At 41.6% G+C, this 24531-nt stretch overlaps 1 protein-coding gene across 6 annotated transcripts in view; it reads left to right on the forward strand.

Moving 5' to 3' along the window:
* TENM3 (teneurin transmembrane protein 3) overlaps window positions 1-24531 on the forward strand; it is a 621635-nt gene that overhangs the window by 184505 nt on the left and 412599 nt on the right. For all 6 annotated transcript variants that reach the window (XM_066237373.1, XM_066237376.1, XM_066237374.1 and 3 more), the window contains exon 3: window positions 11196-11474. In XM_066237373.1, coding sequence (XP_066093470.1) covers window positions 11196-11474 — 279 coding nt within the window. The remainder of the gene's footprint in view (window positions 1-11195; window positions 11475-24531) is intronic.

The following is a 24531-nucleotide window of genomic DNA, read 5'->3' on the forward strand; positions in this document are numbered from 1 at the left end:
ACAGAAAAAAGTGAATCTCTAGTAAAGGAAATCAGGATCCTGGTTGCCTGTGTGGGTGGGGATTGAATGCAGGGGGTGTGTTAGATGGGCTACGTTTCGTTTGGGTTCCTGGTGGATACATTTGTTAAAACTCACTGAGGTATCCCTTAAGGTTCGTGTATTACACTACATACTAAATTTACCTAAGCAGTAATACTTTGTGGGGGGAGAGTAAGCATATCAAACAGGTAGAGTTAAATATGGAAAGTTTGGGGCAAGGGGTGGGTGTTCTCAACTTCATCCGACTTCAGCCAGGGCGAGATTTCACTTGGGGCTGGGGCAGTCACATGGTCCCCACCAAGCGATAAACACAGTCCTCTTGAAAACACTCACTGCTGCCACTGCGCTATACTGTTTGCTGAATAAAGACATTTTGCCCATTAAGATAATAGCGTCTGCAGCCTGTCCAGGATTGTGCTTAGGGAGAGAAGGAAGGGTTGAGAGCAAAGACACAGGACCGTGCCTTTCATATATTTTCATCCATTTCCAAATAGGAAAAAAAGCCCAGTTTTAGGTTTTAGATATAGAGTACTTTTTTTTTGTAGTTTTATTGCAAGATTATTACTACAATGATACTTTAAAAATCTTTCTATATGTTCCAGATAGGTCAAAAGAATTAAATTAATATTTGTTTAATGTAAAACCAGAAGGTAGTACCTATCATTTTGGAATGGCACCAATAGCATTGGACAGATGTAAAAATAGTATTAGTGGCTGTGTTAAGATATAAATTATGTGTCTTTCTGTACCATTTTCTTTTGCTTGAGAAGTGAAATGGAATTACATTATTTTTTTCTTACTCTTCCTATTTTTGTTTTATTTATTTATTTGTGTGTGTGTGTGTGTGTGTGTGTGTGTGTGTTTGCATTATTGAAAGGATATGAAACATTCAGGCATGTTAGAAATTGTGAAAGAGGAAGATTTGAGAACCAGGAGCAAAATGCTTTTAATTTTAAAGACTGTGATTTAGTTTAGTCTTGGATGCCATTATAGTGAATAATGGGAACTGATCCTAGACTTCAAAAGAAATATGACCATATGGTCTTACCATTCAGCTCCTAATGCTGCTATGAATTTCCAGTTATACCGCAAACTTTTTATTTCCCCAGTGTTCCCCCTCACCTCTGTCATCCTACAAAAACGAAAGGAATCTAGACCCCTTCTTGCATGTTTTCTGAAATCCACGCTGGCGGGTGCTGAGAAAACCTTGCCTGGGTGAGAACTGGGTGGTGTGAAGAGAGGCAGAAACCTGACGCCTTCATCAGGTTTGCTGGGTTAATTGCTGCGGCTCCAAAGTTTATGACTTTTAAATATTAACTACTTAAAATGATTCATTTAGAGATCAAAATGATTAATCCGTCTCAGTCACTATAAATGTCAGCGGCAGGATTAAAGGATTTAGATGGTCATGTTTACCCAACCTTAAACTTCTGTTCTTGAAGACACAAGTTAAATAGCTCCGGTTTATCATTGTTTCCTGTTAATGTTTTCCTCCTCGCTCTGTCTTTTAGCTCCCCTGCCTAACCGATTGTTAACTAATGTTGGCTGTTAAGTAGGCAAGTGCTTCTTTCTGCCTTTGTAGATTACCTGCCAGAAGGTGTGAGTAGATAGATACAGCTTAGAGCCCTCCTCTGACTCAGTGGGGGTAATCCTCTCCCCCTGCCTCTGCCTTTATTGGTCTGATGTCTTGAGCCCCCGGCATTCTGCTAAACTTGTATCCTGGCCCCAGTTTGGGGTCCGCATTGTGAAATCACTGTATGCCAGCTTCAGTCGCAATTATTAGAGACCTGCTGCTTCCTGCCAAACCACAAACATGTTTATACCAATACCTACTGCAGTTACACTGTCAGATACCAGCAGATATGTTATAGGCATATGATCATCACTGGGTCTCGGATCCTTCCAAAGCAGTATAATTACTAGGTAAAAATAAGAAGCCAGTTCATTTCCAGAATGCATTTGATCAAGACCAACTTGAAAGTTGTTTGTCTAATTACAAACGCTTGCCAGTATCAGAAACGCATGATTTTGCGGTTGGGTGGATAAATCTTTCCTGACACGTATTTCTGAAGATGCTTTCCTTAGCGGTGAGCGGACTCACGACCTAATTTCTCTCCTCTGAGCCATCCAAACCGCTATCCATATGTTTGCCCTCCCCCAGGAGGCTTCACAAAATCTTCTCGCGAAGAAAAGGCATGTTCTCTGGGGCCGTTCATTCTGATCCTGCTTTGCCTGCTTGCAAACGTACTTGAGGTTTTCCCCTTCTCACACTCCTGGTCAGGTTCCTCTCAGAGCCTCAGCCTTACATTTCCCCTGACCCCAGACGGAGTACCCGCCACAGCTGAGCTCAGGATGGACGCTGAGGAGGCAGCCGGCGACAGCCTCCGCTACACTGTGTTGTGTAAGAAACCATATTATAGGTAGTTCGCCGTGCCTGCTGATTCTAGGTCGGCTACAGTGTATGAGGGGTGTACAGGGGTCCTTTGTCCTGTCCTCTGGGAATCTGAGATTTTCTACAGGTGTTAACATATGGATGTTAATATCCTATGAATAGGTAAATTGAGCAAGCAGTTGAGGATATTTGCAGTTTACATCAAATTGGGGAGGGCAGGTTAAGATATTTAGTGAGACTTAATTTAAGTTTTATTTAAATCATTTTTTTATTTTTTTAATTAGAGTTGACATACAATATTATATTAGGTTCAGGTGTACACCCCAGTGATTAGACATTATATAACTTACCAAGAGAGCATCCTGATAAATCTCATTCCCATCTGACACCAGACATAGTGATTAGATATTATTGACTGTACTCCCTCTGCTGTACTTTACATCCCGGTGACTGTTCTGTAACTACCCACCTGTCCTTCTCAATCCCTTCATCTTCTTCCCCATCCTCAGCCCCCTCCCATCTGGCAGCCCTCGAAATGTTCTTAGATACAGATATCTAAGAGTATTTCTCTTCTGCTTGTTCATTTATTTAGCTTTTTAGAGTCAATTGTTGATAGATATATATTTATTGCCATTTTACTGTTCATATTTTAAAATATTTTTTTGTTTTGTTTTTTGGGGGTTTTTTTTGTATTTTTTTGAAGTGAAAAGCGGGGTGGGAGGGGAGGGAGAAGGCAGACAGACACTCCCGCATGCGCCCGACTGGGATCTACCCAGCATGCTCACCAGGGGGCTATGTTGGGTCTCTTTGGGGCGTTGCTCCACTGCAGTGGGAGCCATTCTAGTGCCTGAGGTGGAGGTCATGGAGCCATCCTCAGGTCCCGCGCTGACTTTGCTCCAATGGAGCCTGGGCTGAGGGAGGGGAAGAGAGAGACAGAGAGGAAGGAGAGGGGGAAGGGTGGAGAAGCAGATGAGTGCTTCTCCTGTGTGTCCTGGCCAGGAATCGAACCCGGGACTTCCATATGCTGAGCCAATACTCTACCGCTGAGCTAACCAGCCAGGGCTTAATCGCTTTAATAATAATCTTCCTTCTTCTTCCTTCTTCTTCCTTCTTCTTCCTTCTTCTTCCTTCTTCTTCCTTCTTCTTCCTTCTTCTTCCTTCTTCTTCCTTCTTCTTCCTTCTTCTTCCTTCTTCTTCCTTCTTCTTCCTTCTTCTTCCTTCTTCTTCCTTCTTCTTCTTCTTCCTTCTTCTCCTCCTTTTCCCCCTCCCCCTCCTCCTCCTTTTCCCCCTCCCCCTCCCCCTCCCCCTCCCCCTCCCCCTCCTCCTCCTCCTCCTCCTCCTCCTCCTCCTCCTCCTCCTCCTCCTCCTCCTCCTCCTTCTTCTTCTTCTTCTTCTTCTTCTTCTTCTTCTTCTTCTTCCTTTTCTTCCTTTTCTTCTCCTTCTTCCCTTTATCATTTCATGTAATACTGGTTTGGTGGTGATAAACTCCTTTTGCTTTTTCTTGTCTAGGAAACTCGTTTTATGTCCTTCGATTCTAAATGATAGCTTTGCTGGGTAGAGTAATTTTAAAAATGTAGTTTTGTGTGCAGCCTTATAAGTAAAGATTTACACCCTCATTGAAATTGCTATGGCACATTCAAGGCTGGGTGTTCTGTTCAAACAGTTGACAAATTTAACTTAAGAAGGTTAAAGCGTTTGGAGTGTCCCATAAAATATGCATCACTTCTCAAAGGGAGAAAAGTTACATACATTTCTATTACTATATGATGATCTTATCGTTTTGCAAACACAGCAGAAGAGGGAACTCCAGATAAGGCGGTGGCCACAATAATTCCGTCAGCATCAAGTAGCAAGTGTTTACCCGACTTAGCGTTTGGGGTCACACTGCCTTCCAGGAGGGATGTGACTCGGCATTGAGAGCAGATGCTTCCCCCCAAGCTCACAGTCACCAAGGAACATACCTGCAAACAATTCTAGATTCTTTTTGGGTATTCAATTTCCACTAATACTTCACTAATACCCATTTCCCATACTTAGTTTTTAGGGTGGTTACAATATAGTAAATTTTTGTTACTGTATAGTAAATACAGTCTCTTTTAAAACTCCATATATGGTGATGGGAAAAGGAAGAGCTGAAGTGATAATTCAAGACTTGAAAGAGAGGAAAACATTCATTGCTCCCATATTTCTTACACAACTCCATGTCCTTACAATAAAAGAAGAAGGATTTTTAAAGCCCTGCATCTTGAAGAGAAGCTGATAGATTAATTACTTCTGATCATTGAAGAGAGGCTATTAAGAGCAAGTCAAGGAAATTTATTTTTAAAAAGAAAACAGGCTTTAATTTTTCTTTGTGATGTTTTTAAATTAGTAAAATTATCATGAAAAGTAAAAATTCAGAGCTGTAAAATAAAAAGTTCAGTTCCTTTGCTCTCAACTCCTCCTGAGTGATCCATCCTAGCAGTTCCCTGGGCTTCTTCGCACTTTTATCCGTGCTCAGAATCATAAGCACTTATATAATTTGTTGGCTCTCTTCCTTATTTTCCAATTGGATCATACTCTGCCACTTGCATTTGAACTTAAAACATATATATAATGGGCTTCCCTCCAGAACCAGAGGTACAGGTCCAACCTCACTCTGAATGCTTGCCACCTAGTGTCTCCTGCGTGGGATTTATAGCCTGTTCGGCCACCCCCTTTCAGGTGGTTAATTTAACTTTTGCAGTGACGCCATAGTGAACATTATTTGTAGATGTATATTGAAGATCAGGTGATTTAAAAAAAATAAGATCAGGTGATTTTATTTCTACAGGATATCATCTCAAAACAAAGTAGGCTTTTTTTTATCTAGAAAGTATTTTTAATTTTAATAGAGAAATATCTTCAAGTACTAAGGCAGCATAGCAGAAGGCGAGGAAATAATGAGAGGAGAGAGGGATGGATCCTCAGAGCAGGCAGGCCCACGGAGTCAGCTGCTTGTAAGAGGACAGCGATTTCTGGTTCGTCCCCCTGATTGCAGATACCAATTCCCTGCTTCCCAACTCCTCATCGCAGAGTTGCGGTGTGGCACAGAGGAGAATCGACAAAAACCATAATGACAAGTGCCTATGAGGATAGGCAGAAATTAGAGCCCTCATACGCTGTTGGTGGGAATGCAAAATGGTAGAGTCACTGTGGACACAGTCTGGCACTTCCTCAGAAGATTAAATACAGACCTACTATCTGGCCCAGCAATGCCTGTCACGGGTGTATACTACAGAGCAGTAAAAGTATACGTCTACATAAAAATGTGTACAGCATTGTTTACAATAGCCCAAAAGTGGTACCAACTCAAATGCCCAGTAACGGATGAATGGGTACATTGTGGTCTCTCCATACAGTGGAATGTTACTCAGCCATAAAAAGAGTGAAGTGTTGATACACGCTACCCCATGGCTAACCCTTGAAAACACCGTGCCAAGTAAAAGACACCTGTCACAGAAGTCCACACGTGTAGGATCTTTTTTATTTGAAGTGTCCAGAATAGGTAAATCTAAAGAGAAACAAAGTAAATTAGTGTTTGCCTAGAGCCGGGGAGAGAGGGAGAATTAGAGGGGAAATGGGAGATGGCTGATAGTTGGTACAAGGTGGGTTTTTTGTTTTTGAGAGGAGGGGCATGATAAAAATGATCTAAAATTGATAGTGGTGTTAGTTGCACACTACAAAGAATATATTAAAATGCATTGAACTTTCACCCTTTTTTTTTTTTTGTATTTTTCCAAAGTGAGAAGCAGGGGTAGGCAGACAGACAGACTCCCACATGCTCCCAACAAGAATCCACCCGGCATTTCCACTAGAGGGTGATGCTCTGCCCATGTGGGTATTGCTCCACTGCAACTGGAGCCATTCTAGTGCCTGAGGCGGAGGCTATGGAGCCGTCCTCAGCACCTGGGCCGACTTTGCTCCAATGGAGCCTTGGCTGCAGGAGGGGAAGAGAGAGACAGAGAGAAAGGAGAGGGGGAAGGGTGGAGAAGCAAATGGGCACTTCTCCTGTGTGTGTCCTGGCCGGGAACTGAACCCAGGACTTCCACATGCTGGGCCAACACTCTACCGCTGAGCCAACTGGCCTGGGCTGAACTGTACATTTCGAATGAGTGTATTATATGCTTTGTGAGTCATCCTTCAGTAAAGCTGTTTTCAAAAAATAACCAAAAAAAGGAACAAACAAGCAAGAAAGAGCGAGAAGAGCAGACTCCAGACACTACAGAAGAGAAGACCAGGAGCCTGTGGAGTGGGCCACCCTGCCCCGTGCTGCGGTCTCCCTGTGTGGCTCTGAAACCAGCCCTTCACGCAAAGTCCTGTTCTTTTGACCTCAAACCAAGAGAGTAGATGCCTCGCCTATTGGTGAGCATCCCTCTGCGTCGCAGCTTTGAAACATCCCTCCCTGCTCGGACCACGTCAGAGACACTAGATGAGAAAAAGGCCAACTAGCTAACCCATTTTCCCAACCCCTCTCCAAGCGAAGGAGTGGCAGTGCCATGTGCCAAGTTCACTTGAAGGATTGGTTCTTACACGGTCTCTTCCACTTTGTCTCACACCCTAGGTCATTTTTTTTTTAATGACGTCACCTTCCTTAGGTTGTGTTAATTCAGTTTTTCTTTTATATGATATATTTTCAAATGTTTGAATGTCATGAAACAAAAATGTCTAATATCATCCAAGCTAACCTGGCCTTTTAATTGCAATGAATTTTATCCTCAGGTACACTTTATTCTTGCTGCAAATGTATTGTTTTGGTATTGTTTCAAATTATAATGGGAAACTGTTGTTGACCCTGCTGATCAAGGTTACCAAAACTCGGCATGCAGGAGAAAGGTACTTATTTCACCCATCTCAGCCAAACAGACTTTATATAAAGACTCTACAGGGTAGGCCCTGGCCGATGAGCTCAGTCGGTTTAGTGTTGTCCTGAGTCACCAAGGTTGGGGGTTCCATCCCTTGGTCAGGGCACATACGGAAGCAATCAGTGAGTGCACAACTAGGTGGGACAACAAATGAATGCTTTTCTCTCTCTCTCTTTCTCTCTGCCTTCCTTTCTCTGAAATTAAAAAGAAAAATGAAGAAGAAGTAATTTTTCAAGCCCTGGCCCGATAGTTCATTTGGTTATTTTCCCAGTAAGCAAAGGTTGTGGGTTTGATCCCTGGTCAGATCACATACAGGAACAGATCGATGTTTCTGTCCTCTCTCCCTTCCTGTCTCTCTAAAATCAATAATAACAATAATAGGCCCTGGCCAGTTGGCTCAGCGGTAGAGCGTCGGCCTGGTGTGCGGGGGACCAGGGTTCAATTCCCCGCCAGGGCACATAGGAGAAGCGCCCATTTGCTTCTCCACCCCCCCCCCTCCTTCCTCTCTGTCTCTCTCTTCCCCTCCTGCAGCCAAGGCTCCATTGGAGCAAAGATGGCCCGGGCGCTGGGGATGGCTCCTTGGCCTCTGCCCCAGGCGCTAGAGTGGCTCTGGTCACGGCAGAGTGATGCCCCGGAGGAGCAGAGCATTGCCCCCTGGTGGACAGAGTGTCGCCCCAGGTGGGCATGCCGGGTGGATCCCGGTCCGGCGCATGCGGGAGTCTGTCTGACTGTCTCTCCCCGTTTCCAGCTTCAGAAAAATACTACTACTAATAATAATAACAATAATAATAATAAGACTCTAAGGGACAAAGGAAGAAATTAAGATAATGGTGTTAGAACCGTGGCAAAGAACAGACTCTGAAGAAACTGTGGAAAATAAGTTAAATGTATTCCTCCCTCTTTGTTGTTTGAAGCCAAAGCTGACTTCAGGCAGGATGGTCAGGTGTTGCGCCTGGGCCCAGACACATCCCTCTGCCCTTTCTGCCCTTTCCTCCACTTGATTGTGCCTTCCCGCACCCGCTCAACGGCCTCACCCAGAGCCTCCCGCCGCCATGATGCCTCCATCGGCTGTCCCTGCTCAGCTCCCCACTGTTGGCCAAAGCCACCTGTGTTTTCCACAGGAGTCGCTGGGCTGTGGGCAATCATCCTAGTCTACCGGCCCGATCTCCATGAAAACAAGGGATCCTACAAGCAAGACTCTCTTACCAAAAAGGACGAAAGACCACAGAATTTGAAGCACTGAGGCAGGTCTGGGATAGAGAGACTTTTCAATGTGGTGGTGGTGTGGCCACGCTCCAATTGTTTGAAAATCATTCTCTCCCCAGCCTCAAATTGTGTATTTCTCTATGATTATTACTTTCACTTATCCAGGTGTTTATTCTTAACCTACTTCTTGGTTAACCTTTGTTTAATAAACATCTCTTAAACCACATCATGATAGCCCTGAACGATGAAAAAAAAAAAAGCTGATAAAAGGACGTGCACGGAGCTAGTCAGTGGCTTCACTTAGGTCTGTCGGAGGTCAGATTCAGCGTAGGGTCCCAGCGGAAACAAACGCAAACTTGAATTCAGCAGGGAAATCTAACAGCGTGCTTGCGAGCTTGCGTCTCAGAAGCAGCCCTGAAGAGTTCTGAGTCAGCACGAGGCATTGATTTCCCAGGCTCAGACTTTCAGATCCACACAGGATTCAGAGGGATCATCGCTTAGATATTTATTTGCGAAGTGAATTGTGTTTGCATACCTGGAGAGCCAATATGAAGACCCTCGCGTTCCGCTTTCCTTCACCTCATAGATTTTTGCGTCAAGTTGGCAACAGTGGGAAAAGTCAGTAAGGTGGAAATGTTTCAAGTTTCCATTTCCGAGATGAGAAAAGGAGTTTTTATTGTCTTTCACCTTCTCTGTTCCATTAATTGTCCAGGATGTTGCCCTTTGCTGGATTTGCTTATATAAGTACAATCCACGCTGACTCTTTCAAAAACACTGAGGGGGCGGGGTCTTACCTCAGCGAGCTTGCCCATTGGCTCACTGTTAGTGGGCTCTTGTCCTCCGTTTTTCTCCTCTTTTTTTTCTTTTTTAATTACTTCCTTTTTAATTTTTTTAGATACTTTTTGGTTCAGATACTTATTCACACCTCTCTGATAAGCACAGTTTTATCTGTAGCTAATTATAGCAATAGATTTTCATTATTTACGAGTGCCATTGTCAGAATCCATTGGGAGGTCTGGCCAACAGGGGACAGATTCCAAGTTCTGATAGGACCACAGCAATAAAGCGATTAACCGCAGGAGTTAAAATGTGCAGAGGCTGGGAGGGTGCTAATGTCTTTACAACCAAATAGTTACCATAGTGTGCACTCTATTTGACTCATTTTCTGGAAGATCTGACATGGTATTATTGTATCACGAATAATATATTATACTTTCATATCCAGGGGTGAGCAAAAGTAAGTTTATAGTTGTTGAGTACACAAAGCATGGGATTTATTCTTGTTTTTGTTTTTCTACTTATTATTGTATTATTTATTTGTGCTACAACTATAAACCTACTTTTGCCAACCTCAGTATAACCTGTGGTATTTCTCACACCAGCCAATTAACTTTAAATTATTCATAGTTTCAAGAAATAGAAGAAGATGAAATCTACGAGTAACTATAAATGCTTAATACTCTTCGAAGATTTGTATGATGGGCAGCATGCACGCCAGCTTTGATAGACTAGTACTCTTTACACGTGCTTGATTCTGGAGGGCGCTCACAGCTCCAGCTCTCCCATGCCACCAGAAGAAACAGGAGAGCCTCATCTTCGTGCCTCCTACCAGCAACCATTTCTCTGTCTTCCCATCCATAGCGTCATAAATGTAGCCAAAATTTTCAAAAGTAAATACAGAATTGGAGACGTCATTAATAACAGCAAGTCATTTCAAAGTGTCGCCTAATCTAAACACTTTTGCTTTAACTTATCACATTGTCATGAGTTTTATTATGCTCAATTTATTAGTAAAGGCCTGCAGGGTTCACAGCCATTTATTTTGCAGGGACTTGATTTTATCATTAACTTTTAAGTACTGAATGCTCCTAGTCTTTTTTTTTTTTTTTTTCGAGTGTACTTCATTTCCAAGAATTGGTTTACTCTAATCAATAGAGACGTTTCCAGGTGTTTATTAAAGCCAAAGGACTAGGAAGTCAGATGTCTGCAAATTTTCAAGACATTATACTCCAAAATTTAGTATATGCATGCACACATACACACACACATGCACGATATACATTTATATTGGTTGTGAAGGTGGAAGATAGAATCAAGACTGACCACACTTCTTTGGTTACCTTTCTTGAGGGAAATCTTTTCTCTTCCAAAGTGGTGACATCTGGGGAGTGGGGGAACCCTATCGTGTAAGACTAGAGTAAGGACACAGGAAATAATTCTGACAATTTCTATCACTTCATGAGTCTGCTACACTGAATTCTACCACTGATACCTAACACAGGAAAGAATTCTGACAATTTCTATCGCTTCATGAGTCTGCTACACTAAATTCTACCACTGATAACTAACCCTTTCTGGGGGCTGAGTTCTCCCGGACTGTGTGGCTCACTGGCCCACCTTGCTGGGGGTGCATATGGGTTAGAAGGTTGACAAAGGAGCTCCAAACAGGGTTGTGTGGAGAGTCAGGACAGAAGCCCGCCCCACGCCCCATAATCGTCCCACACAACCATACACTCTGCGATGCTAACATGAACTCCTGGTGCTGAGAGCTCAAAAGCCTCAATGCTTGATTGTGTGTGTGTATTTATGGAGAGTGTCTTTAAAAAATAAAAAGTTCTAAAGCTAACGCTAAACATATACTCACTGGTTGTTGTCTTTTTTTCCCCCCTAATTAGGGCAGAATTTTACCCTAAGGCAGTTAGGAGTTTGTGAACCAGCAACGCGAAGAGGACTGGCATTTTGTGCGGAAATGGGGCTGCCCCACAGAGGTTACTCTCTCAGTGCAGGGTCAGATGCTGATACTGAGAACGAAGCAGTGATGTCCCCAGAGCATGCCATGAGACTTTGGGGCAGGGGGGTCAAGTCAGGCCGCAGCTCCTGCTTGTCAAGCCGGTCCAACTCAGCCCTGACCCTGACAGACACGGAGCACGAGAACAAGTCGGACAGTGAGAATGGTGAGTCTCGTTTTTCCTCTTTATAATGGCGGCGTTCGGTGCTTCTGCTCTGGTGGACAATTGGGGCTTGTGTTTCTTTCTCTCTTCTTTCCTCCTGCCCTTCCTTGTCTTTCCTTCTTCTTCCTTTCTTTTTGTTTAATACAGTAGAAGTCAAGAAATGACCTTGAATAGTGTTTTTTTTTTTCCTGGAAAAAAGAAAACCAATATTCAAAATGAGATTGTTCAATTATGCAAGCGGTCTATGATGTGTTAGCTATAGTTTTGAAAAAGTTTAATCGTTTACAGAAAAGAAAAAAAAAAGATTAACTTGGACTTATCTTGGGCCATGTCACCTATTATCCTCTGTGGAGCCTCAAAGTACGTGGTGATAAAGTTTACCCCAGGGCCAGCTTGCAATCAAAGATGTCTTTGTAGATTCCTCTTGAAGATATCTCAAAGAAGTTGCAGAATCTTAGAATGGATGAGTGAGCACACAGAATAGTTTATTAACTGGGCTCAAGTGATTGAAGAACAAATTTGATCATGCTTTAAACTTACTAGTTGATGAGAGCAATTGAAATCTTGGTGAAGAGAGGGGGAGCGTGGCCTTTGATGTGCTTTGGGGACTGGATTACTATGCAATTAAATCCACACACAAAATTGGATTTTAGGATATACCAAATAGCAGCTGTACATGTTGTAAGAAAAAATGTCTTTATACATTTATTGGGATTTATTTTTTCTTATGGTCCAATGCAGGATAATGAAAACAGTTCATTTATATGCAATAATAGATTTTAAAGAAAACGCAATTTTTAGTCTGTGCTGCTTCTAGGAAGAATTGGAGCATCAGCACCAATGCACTGGTCAACAGAAAGACGTTACTCCTTCAGCATTTAGTATTAATAGCATACTTGCAGTTTCAATGTAGCTATTGCCACTTTGTGTGCGTGATGCTTCGGAAAGCAAAGAGGAAATGAAACGGAAAGAACTGCACGAGATTTGAAAAGAAAGACCGTTGTTTGGCCAGTGATATTTTGTTTTTATTATTTACTGAGCAGAGTCGCCAGCTTCCCTTTGGCACAGGAGAGCAGGTCTAGGTAGCCTTCCGTTTCGGCTAAGTCAGAGTATGAAGCGGTACGAGGTGCTTCACACTGTTTACTACTGTCTCCATTCTTGTCATGAAAATTAGGTCTAATTTAAACCAGCGTAAACACTGTTTTATACAGAATACTCCAGTGCATTAAACTGAAGTCAAAATCAGTTAATACATGGGCACTCGAGGTGTTCATTTTGGAAGTGTCAGTTTTGGGTGGAGGCTGGCTTTATTCCAACCCAGAAGAGAAAACAAGCACAGTGCTTCCCGGCAGAATGAGCCTTTCAGACTCAGACTGCCGGCATGGCCCTGAGCTAATCCATTCACCTCAGTCCAACCTGTGTTTCTATCCGTTTCCACCGTGGATTCAGAAGTCTCTAACCGTGAACACGTAAGATTGGGCGTAAATTGTCCGTCCTGTCCATCTGCATGTTCACATGTCCTTGAGCAATCGTAGATACAATGATTAGATTCAAATGTAGTATTTGGCATTTGATTTTCCTAAACTATGCAATAAAATTTATGATGGTTGTAGAAAAAAAAAAAAGAGTAGAATGCATTCAGTGCTGATTATCTGCCTCACAGACCAGCCATATCCATGTCGATGAAATATGTTTGCACATTGGGTCAACTTGCCTCTTCCTCCCCACAACCTCTGTAGCTTCTCTTTCTCTCTCTATTAACAAGTGTGCCTTGTTGGGGTGTCTGTGTTGGTAAAATATACATTAACTTTATCATTTTTAAAAAATTATATAGCTGCTAAAACTATCTCACAGTGAATTCCCAAACACATGCCATATTTTTTTTTTCTTTGCTGAAAATATAAAACTACAAACTGGGCAACCTTTATTTAACCATATGTAATATTCAAATGACTGGGAAATGTGGAGGAAAGAGTTGTGAGTTACTCACAGCCCAGGCCCTCCCTGTTTGCATGGATTATTATTAACTAAAGGAATTTGTTTCCCCGGGAACTTGCTCTTGGAGCCATGAGAGGCAACGGAAGTTGCCCACTTTCATTTCTTCAGGTTGCCATGAAACACGACAAGGAGAGACAGGCAGAGAGTCAAGGTCCATGCCTTGAAATTCAGAACATTTGGCAGCATTTGTTGAGAGTAAACAGGTCAGCTAAGTTAAGAGTATAAAGTGTCAAAAGCAATGTTTGTTGAGTTGGGCAAGTGATGACTTTAAACTTGTGTTTACGTTTTTCCCAAGGTTTGGCTTGGTTGTTTTTTTAAACATTTTGATGGTCTAAGAACTCCCAACCAGATCAGCTTAAGGAAGAAAACAAAAGAGAAAATCAAATAGCTCTGACCCTTTCCTGAATACTGGTTATTCCACAGATCTGATATGTATGTCCACCGGAACATTTCAGATTAATTTATTTGTTCTGAGTTTTCAGTGAAAAGTCACATGGAACAAGATTTCATTAAGATCTGGGGAAGCATAATTTTCTGAGATAGTTAGCATAGCTTATAATTTTGAATTGTGTAATTAGAATATTTAGAATTTTTTTTCTGATATAAAGAACTATACTCTTTCTTTCTAAGCTGGGTTATGGTAAAAACTAAAAGTTGTCATCATACACATGGTCTTCTAAAATTTTATATTCAGTATCCTCAAAACTATTACATCTTTTAGTATCCCTACTTCTTTTAGTCAAATACTTCTAACATAAAATTACTATAAATAATTCACTTATATCCTTCTTAGGTATTTTAATTGCACTAGCTTTGAAAGACTATTCACTTTCCAGTTATATTTTCCTTTGACTTCCAGTTATTGTCATTGTTTAATGTTATTCATTTTTGTATGAGCTTCCGTGGTGTCCTTGAAAGTTCTATTATGTCGCTAGCAGTCGAAACAAAAAGGCCGCGTGTACAACATCCCACCAAAACGAAACTCATTTAGAAACGAGACACTGACTTGTTTCATCGTCTTTAGCACCGGAGTTTTCGTTGACTGTTTTCATCATTTGAAATAACTGTGAATAAGGCTTTTTTTCCCCCAGAAAAAAAAAATGTTATTCAACGTTGGTAAAATTATGCAAGCCGAGTGCCTGATCTTCTAGTTATAACTTCAAAGAAGAGTTTAGTAACTAAAAGGGATTAGATTCCATTTATTTATTGATAAAGAGGCCAACAGTTCAAGTTAAGAAGGCGCTAGAACCGCTGTGAGGCTAATGAAATTTTGATGGTCTGAGCATCCCCACGAGAGGGAGAGGACATTCGGACCATGTCACACGTCTCCGTGTTAGCACAGATTCAAAACAAGTGATAAAAATGTATTATTTTGCAAAGCTCACTTCTTTGCCAACTGTGGAGATTTGAAGTTATAAAGCATTTTGAGGGAAATAGCATTTTTTTTTAGAGTATATTGAGTTTCTCATGGAATGCCAAATATTAATTTTGTTCCTCATTAAGGATTTGAAGCTGTTTTTTTCTGGACACATAACGATTGCTCTGGTTGTCTTTGCCTCATCGTCCTAGGTCAGCTGCCATGCGCCAGGGCAAAGTCTGGAGGATCGGGGGTTTGTGACCACCGGGTAGCAGCTGGGCTAGTAAGCCGTTGAGAGGTTACAGAATAACGCTGAGGGAGTGCCCAGTCAAAGGTGAAATTCCCAGGATGCTCTGCAATGTTTTCGCCACCTTTCCTTCTCTGGTGTGTTGCTAAAAGCACCTGATTTCCCACGATCCAGCTCTGCAAGCAATCTGATCTGGATTCCAATTATCTACATAAATGTCAGGAACGAAAAACTTCCCCCCACAAACATCAGTGTTTAAGCTTTCAATGTGTTAGTTTGTGTATCTTTTCCCAAAAGAATCCAAGCATATATTCCTGTCCTTTGTCACCTGGCCGTTAGTATCATGAAAGATGCCTGGGTGTGGACCACACCAGTCAGGGTTGAAGTCTTTTTATACAACCCCTGAGACTGTTTCTGAATCACCCCGAGTTCAAGTTCCCAACTTGTTCATCGCTGCCTAGCTGTACTGCCAGTTCCAACGAGGGTACCCTCCACTGCAGGTCCTGATCTTCTTCCTCCTCCCCGTCTCCACAGCCTCTGACAGCCCTTGGGAAGCCATGAGCTTGAGGTTAGACAGACCAGGAAGACATAGCACTCGTCTGGTACCCCGTCGTGATTCAGGACCTCGAAAACCTCTGTCGACAATAGTTGAGAACGTGTCGTAGTAGGCAGACCACCTGGGTTTGAATTGGCTCCCCACCTCCCAGCAGCATGACCTTGGGCAAGTCATTTAACCTTCCCACTCGGCCGTTCCCACAGGAGCAAAACAGAGAAAACAGTACACAGTATACAATCCTTACAGGTTGTTGTGACGAGTCATTGAGATCAGGTATGCAGTGTGCCTAGAACAGGGCCCAGCACCTACTAAATTCCAAATTAAGTGTGTGCTATTATTTATAAAAGCTGGAAGATTCTTTTTATATCTCCTTCATGCATGTTTATGAGGACTAAGTTAGATAAACCATATCAAAGACCGACAGTTTTTTTTTTTAACATATAACATTTTTATTTTATTTTATTTTATTTATTTTTGTTGTTGTTGTATTTTTCTGAAGCTGGAAACGGAGGCAGTCAGACAGACTCCTGCAATGGCCCGACTGGGATCCACCCAGCACGCCCACCAGGGGGCGATGCTCTGCCCATCTGGGGCGTTGCTCTGTCGTGACCAGAGCCACTCTAGCACCTGGGGCAGAGGCCAAGGAGCCATCCCCAGCGCCCGGGCCATCTTTTGCTCCAATGGAGCCTCGGCTGCGGGAGGGGAAGAGAGAGACAGAGAGGAAGGAGGGGGGGAGGGGTGGAGAAGCAGATGGGCGCCTCTCCTGTGTGCCCTGGCTGGAATCGAACCCGGGACTTCTGCACGCCAGGCCGACGCAACATAGCTTTGACACACGGTGAATGTCCCTTTCCCCCCATCCTTCCTCTTCCAGACCCCCCTCTATCTGCGTCCAGCAGTGTTTTTCCATTTGGAAAGACGAGGGAGGAATACTGCTCTCCTCCATTAACGGCAACGATAATGTGCCGACTCGGGAATTTCTACCACCATGTATTGATTTTTTTATTTTTCTCCAAACTCCACATCCTGTTCCATTCACTGTAATTAAATAAGTGGACATTGAATGGTGCTGATAATTAGTCTGATGGCTGTCGACTTCAAAGACTTGAGCAGGCTCCTTCCCCAGCTGGCCAAGGGAAACTTCAGGAGTAGCCTTTCCCTCGAAGGCATGTGACTTAGACAGCCGGTCAATTAAAAGGCAGTTTTAACTGATGCTCACCAGTTCACACAATGAAATGTCTCCTTCCTGGAAGCCTGCTTCTCACCTGGGCTCCCAGCTGTGTCCCCGTGATAGGACCTCCCTGAGGCCTCTCTGATGGAGCGTGGTACTGGAGTATGCAGGGCTAGTCGGCTAACAGAGCGTCGAACATGAACGCGCACTATTTTTAGGTAGAACAGGTACTTGCTTTGCCCACTGACGCGTTCCATGGCGCCCAACTCCGTCTCCTTTGAAATGGTGTTTTAATAAGTAGACTTTCTGTATGGATAAAGTCTAAAAATTGAGTTATTATACTTTAAAAGGAAGAAAAGGTATACTCCTTAAACCCATCTCACACACCGGTGTAGTGGTGACCTGTGCGTCGGTCTCAGCACAGAGCTGTGGCCGGTTGGCAAACCAAGGTACGGTGTCCGGCCAAGCAGGTTCTCAGAAAGAGGGGGCAGCGCGATTTCTTCTTTTTCTGAGCCGCTGGGTTCCGGCGGGAGAGAGGAAATGAAGCACCTGCAGCTGTTCTATTACCAATGAAATTCTAGGCTCGTTTGGGAGAAACCGCTTGGCGGCGTTGGGGCGCCCTGTCACGTCACATCCTGGCGGATGCTTGCGCCGAGGACGTGGCTGCCATTTCTCTCCTGGCTCTGTTCACCCAAGGGACCGTATTTGAGTTTTCTGAAGATAATTTGAAGAGAAGTGTATTATTTTTGCCTTACTAGCCTAATTCCACCCCTTCAAACTTCATCCAAGAACCTTTCAGCCTCCTTTTGGAAATTGATTGTAAGAATTAAAACGGAGTTCCTTCGCGCACAAGAAATAAGTGGTGTTTCAGTGTTACTCTAATTTTATGAGATTCTATCACACATGCTAAACTGTAACTTGGATATAAATTACATTATGGGCCCTCTCCTGGCATGTAATGGTCAATTCTGGCATGTTCTGCTGTGGTAAATTATATTTGATGTTTTAGGTGCTCTGGATATAAAAAAAAATAGCCAAAGTAATGTGTTACGTGGTTACTAAATCAAGCTCTGAATTAAAGTGCTGCTTTGCAAAATATGGTCTAATAGTTTCTAAAATATAAAAATAATTGTGTGGCCTTGATCTGGATACATTTATAGTTTAAATGGTGACTTGTCACTCTTTTAGCAAAAACTTTTGTATTTCATGTAAGGATGAAACATATTCATTTCATGGATATGTTACAAGTTGCTTGAGCACACAGCAAGTTATGAATTAAATGAGTTTTTTAAATTTAGTATTATGAAACCTGAGTTAAGAAGACTAGTCCACTACCACTGTTGTTATCATGGAAGTATTTATAAACATTTATATCTTCCAATCTAAGAGGATTTTTAGAACCTCTTGGCCGTTTGCAGCTGTTTGCAAGGCTATTGACATTTCTATGAAACTCAGCTCATATTCTAAGTATCTCTGTGTGAAGTAGATAGAATATATACCATCTCTGTTTAAATTCTAAATATTTTTTAATTATAGAGTTGAAACCAAAATAAAGTATGCTATACACATACATCAAAACTGATGATGTATGTTGTTTTGATTTTTGAATGTGTTTTTGATATCCTTGAAAAATTACAGTGGTAGCAGTAAAATCATTTTAATTAATGAATTGAACAGCAGCAAATGCTGAATCAGATTTATTGATGTCATTATCATTTAAATAGAAAAAATAAGTGTTAGAGCTATAGAACCTTAGTTTATTTGCCATTCCAAGGGTATTCAAGTGTTTGAAGAGCAACTAACTGATCTCTTGGTGTTAGTTAGAGACTATTCTTCACAAGTAATCATAATTCTGTTTATTAATACTATATACACATACAGGTTTAAATGTGAAACTCTTACACATATTTACTGAGTAGTGTGAATAGTGGTTTCTTTGCATTGAAACTTTGCTATATTATCAGTTGAGTTGGACAGTTTTTCATAATAGATTGTACATGAACTAAATATAAAAGCTTTTTAAAAAATTTTATTGATTTTTGGGAGAGTAAGAGAGTGAGAGAGAGGGGGAGGGGAAGTATCAGCTTGTTGTTTCACTTAGTTTGTTCATTTAGTTGTGACCTTAGTGATTGCTTCTCGTTGCCTTGACTAGAGGTCAAACCTACGACCTCTGGTGTGCCAGGTCGATGCTTTACCCACTGACCCACTCAGCCAGGACCAATGTAAGAACATTTTAAATGCCTATTAAAATGGATACAAATGCATATAAATTTGAGAAAAGGGCAATTAAATGTGTCTTATGGATATTACGTTGGCTTTAAATATTATTTCAAGTCACACAGAACCTGAAACTGAATATAAAGTTTAGCTGAGACTTTTTGAATTGATTTCTCTTTTGGTATATTAACTACGTCTTCATTCCATGGATAGTAAGTGCTGGGTATTGTAACAGATACTGTAAAAACAAGAAATGAGTGAGCCGTATTCCCTGGCTTCTATCGATTTGTGGGCTGGCTGGGCAAAGAGGCGTGGAGCCCTTGTGACCGTGTTTTAAGGTGGAGAGGGGTGCTGCTCCCATCTGCAGAGTCAGCTCAGAGCACGCGGTTGCCAACAGACAGGAAAGAATGTTTCTCACAGGGGGAGGGGGCGGCATCGGAACTCAGGCTTACAGGACGTGTAGAAATTCAAGATGTAGACAAAGCAGCGAGGGAGAGAATGTGAAATCCCCGAGGACTGATCCAGGAGCCACAAGCCGTCTGGTGGCCGGAGCAGGGAGCGGGGCTGAGTACTGAGAGCCCCAGGCCACATCCCAAAGGGCCGTCATGGCCACACTCGGGAGTTTGCCTGTTTTCCTCTAGGAAATGGGGCGGCTCTGAAGGGTTTTCATGCCCAGGAGAGTGATGGTCGTATTTGCATTTTACAGAGCACACAGAAGCTGTGTAGCCCATGGGGGGCTTTCCCACAGTGTGAGCTCCATGAGGCGGGGGCCCTAGTCACCATCGGCTGTGCTCGCCTTGGCCGGTGGCTGGCCCTAAAACCGAAGTTGTTGCTGAATGAAAATCTAATGGACTTGGAGGGTGCACTTGAAAGCAGATTTACCAGTTAGGTAATACGACAGGAATCAAAGTGAAAAAAATACGAAAGTTTGAACCAAGAACCAAGGAGGAAAGAAGACTGGTTCAGACAGATAGAATGAAGATTTGGTGATTAATTCATGGCGTTGGGGTTAGGGAGGAAGAAGACATTTTAAAGGACCCTTGAATATGTAAGACTGGGTGAGAGAATGCGTCGCCTGTCTACGTTGGAGGTTAGAGTCTATTGTTTGTGGTAAAGCTAGTAATTCAGACATGGATAGGTTGTATCTGAGGTGTTTGTGAGACATCAAAGTTCTTAAGCAATCATATATGTGCTGTTTAAAAATACATACAGTTGTTTGGAAGGAAAATAACAGAGTAATTAATAAATGATACAAGAATAAACTCTGTCTTTTGTGTACTCACAACTGTAAACTTACTTTTCCCCACCCCTGTGTTTAATGATTGATGTGACTGCAGTTAAAACTGTGGGGCAGAATTCAACCTCTCCCCAAAAGCAAATAGGATGAGAAAAGGAGAAAACTGCAAATAAAACCCTGAGCGCATGAATATTTAACGTAGGCTGCAGAAGAAGCGCCAGTGGAGGAAGCAGAGAGGCACCCCCCATAGAGACGAGGAAGCAAACCAGGCGGCATTCCTTCACAGAAGACAAGAGACAGGGTGTGACCCGCGGAGTCCACAGGTCTCACAGGTTAAGTGCCAGCAGCGTCCTGTGGACTGCACAGAGAGAATTTCTTTCTGGGCAGTGGCTGTGAGGGTCAGACGGCGAAGGGCAGGGAGATGAACAGAAACCTAAACTGTGGCACCAGCGAGTGTAGCTTCCTCAGCGTGCAAGGCTGGTAACTCCAGGGGTCGACGGAGACAAGGATGCCTCTCTATCTGAGGACATTCCAGCATCTCTATGAGGGAAAGCAAGGAGCAATGCAACAGTGAGAAGGTGAAAGGAAAGGGACCTGAGGAGAAAATTAGTAGAGTCTGGCTCCCTGGGGGGATCCAGAGCATGAGCGATCCTTGGAATATAAGTTTATGTAACTGATTTCCTCAAAACTTTTTTATCTCTTAAGATTTTTTTTTTTTATCTTGCAAGTCTTGTGTGCGTAATTAGTTTCGTGTTTGCCGTAGAAAAGGTCTACTTGAAAAAAGGTACGTGTCTATCAATACGGATTATAACCACAGGAAATGTGAAGTCATGTAGTACGGATGGATGATATTTGATGGCACTGAGAGTCCATGTCATGGTGTCAGCAGAATGTTTGAGGGAAATTATTCAAAACTGATACTTTATTTAAAACAGCTCTATAAAGCAAACAGAATAAGGCACATATGGAGTCTAATGGAAAACAGGTGGTTATTGACTCTGGAGGCTGGCTACTCCAAATACACAGGTATTACTGTGTGTGTGTGATCTAGCTATAGATAGATAGATTATAATAAATAAATGTGTAAATATGTAAAGAGTAAATTAATAGCTAGAAAATAAGTGTTCCCACCTTCGTAACTGCCAGGGTTTTGCACTAACCATATTAACTGCATTTTTTTTTTTTTTGCTTAAAAATAAGATGCATGCCTACAACATAAAATTATATAAGCAGATTGGATTTTCAACAGACATTCTTGAGGCATTACCAAACATTAAGTTTTTCTTAAAACAGTACACAAAAGCGGACCAAAATTTTTTAAATAAAAATTTTGCACCAGTGGTATGTCTATGAGAAATAAAAATAGGCTATGAAAAGCCAGAGCAATAGTTGTTTGCATATTAAAATTTGTAAAATTGTGTCTTTGTGAAAGAATTATTCAGAGTGAACTGAATAATTGGTTTGTCTTGAATTGGTTAATATCAAACTATATCAATTGAAAGTAAAATTCTCCTTCCAAATGATTTCTGTAGGAGTATTAAAGTTCACAGAGATAGATCTTAAAATTTTGACATACAGCAGATAGAGATTCTTATGGGATTTTAAAATACTTGAATGAAATGTCAGTTGCTGCAGAAAACAAGTATGAAATAAACCCTTATAATGGACTGTGTCTCATTTACTGTGACTAGAACACCATTGTATAGATTGTAGGGTACACAGTGGGCGTATAGGTGAACCAAATTGTCTAAATGAACCTACTTAAAGAGTTTACAGCTTCAGATAATCATTAGAACCCTTTAGGTATTCAATCATTATTTGCAACGTACTACCTCAATAACCCAAGTAAAATGAGAGCTAACAACAGAATGATAAAAATGAAACTTTAGATTAAACACATTTTTGAATGTCAAATTCATCTCATTAATTTATCTCTTTTAATTACTCAGCCTTATTACTCTGTTGGACAATACAGAGAAGTAAATGGATAATAATAGTCTCTATTTTGGTATTTACACTTTTAATCTTGATGTATTTTAAAACTAAGTTCACAAATTACATTTTGACCTGTTTCCCCATGTTATTCTACTACATAGTACTTTTTCATGCTATGATTTATCATAATTTGTTTAACATATTCATTACTTTTGGACATCTAGGTTGTTCCACTATTATAAATTGTTGTTTTGCTATTATACATTGTGTTATAATAACTATGGTAGAGGTTAAATCTTTGCTAATAATTCTATTATTACATTAGGATAAATTCTTGAAAGTGGACTATCAGAGCCAAAAAAATATATATGTTTTTGATACACTCTGTCAAAATGCTCTGCAAAAAAACTTGTATCAATTTGCACTGCCACCAGCAGTATTATAAAGATTCTTTTTTTTCCAGAAGCCATTGACAATGAATGTTGTCATGCTTTAAAATTTTGGCATGTTGATGGATGAAATGTGGTATGTCACTGTTGTTACAATGTATAGTCATTTGAGTAGTAGGTTGAATACATTCTCATATAGGTGTATGTACTGTCTATATTTCTTCTTTTGTGAATTGCCAGTTCGTGCCAATTCGTGCATTATCCTACTGGGGTGTGTGAATAAATGGGGCTTCAGGACGTAAGGGTGCTGAAGGGAGAGCTGGAATTCAGGGACACCAGGACACCGACTCTACTTTTCCCCCACTATCTACATGTGACCGTAGTGAGACAGGTTTGGTTTCAGGAGGACCTGCTATGTGTAAACATCTCCTTAAAGACAGGCCTTCTGGCCCTGGCTGGTTGGCTCAGCCGTAGAGCGTCGGCCTGGCGTGCAGGAGTCCCGGGTTCGATTCCCGGCCAGGGCACATAGGAGAAGCGCCCATTTGCTTCTCCACCCCCCTCCCTCCTTCCTCTCTGTCTGTCTCTTCCCCTCCCGCAGCCAAGGCTCCATTGGAGCAAAGATGGCCCGGGCGCTGGGGATGGCTCCTTGGCTTCTGCCCCAGGCGCTAGAGTGGCTCTGGTCGCGGCAGAGCGACGCCCTGGAGGGGCAGAGCGTCGCCCCTGGTGGGCCTGCCGGGTGGATCCCGGTCTGTCTGACTGTTTCTCCCCATTTCCAGCTTCAGAAAAATACAAAAAAAAAAAAAAAGACAGGCCTTCTGCTCATAGACGTGCACATGAGTCCCACAGTAGTGGTGAATAGTCATGCAACAGGCACACGGAAGGACTAGGGCATAGCCCAAACGTGCAGTCCTCGAGTCAGCAGGACACCACCCGGCTTAGACAGCTGTGCACTCCTTGTTAGAGATGCTAGATACCAGGAACATCTGTATTCACTTCCACTCAGAGAGGCAAATTCATTTTCACAGTTTCTATCTCCTTATTAAATCAGCTAAAGACTTCAAGCAGGTGATAATATCAGTGAGAGTACGTTTCTTTCCTTCAGTCCACAGCCTGTTGAAAAGATTCAGAAAATACACAAAAGCATGCATATAGACATACACTTTTTCCTTATTGAATTACAAGTGCTTTTATGTAAGAAATCTAATTACACTTTGTCTCTTTTAAAAGATTCTTTTTCTTAATCTTTTGTAACTATTTCCCTCAGTTTGATTTTAAGATATTTTTAATAAAAAAAATATTTTAGAAACTTTATAATATAGTCAACTGTATTATGTACATGTGGCTTTTTTATGCTTCAAAATGTTGACTTTACCCCAAAAGCAGATAATTAGTTATAGTGGCTGACTTTTATATTATTTTCCTCTGTGTTACATTTAATCTCTCTGAAATTTTTTTAATGTAGTGTGAGGTTTAGGAATTTTAATTCATTTTCTTCACACAATTCACATTTGTAGATGCCATTTAATTTAATTAGGGATTCCTTCATAATGTCTAATAAATATATACTAACTTACTTAGATTTCAGCAATGAGATAACAATGAAAATTTGTGCTGTTAAATCTTTGTAAAGAAGTGGGGTAAGATTTGTAAATTATCTTATACAAGTATTAGTTTTTATATACTAAATTTAGGTTTGGCTGTTTCTGAGCGATCTAGAATGCTAACTAGAAAATAAGCATGTTCAGGAATACACAATTAGCTACTAGCAGTGAATGATGTTACCATTTGCACTGCGAAATATGTATTTATACTAATGAGACGACAGACTTAACTGGGCTTATGGAAGTTATATATCATGTCAGAAGCCATTGTTGAGATCTGTTACTTCATTAAAAAAGAAAGCATTAATCCTGCAGAAAGTTAGAGTGTATTATGCACATATTTCGTGAACATCTT

This window comes from Saccopteryx bilineata, chromosome 6 (genome assembly GCF_036850765.1).
Source record: "Saccopteryx bilineata isolate mSacBil1 chromosome 6, mSacBil1_pri_phased_curated, whole genome shotgun sequence".
Classification (NCBI taxonomy): Eukaryota; Metazoa; Chordata; class Mammalia; order Chiroptera; family Emballonuridae; genus Saccopteryx; species Saccopteryx bilineata.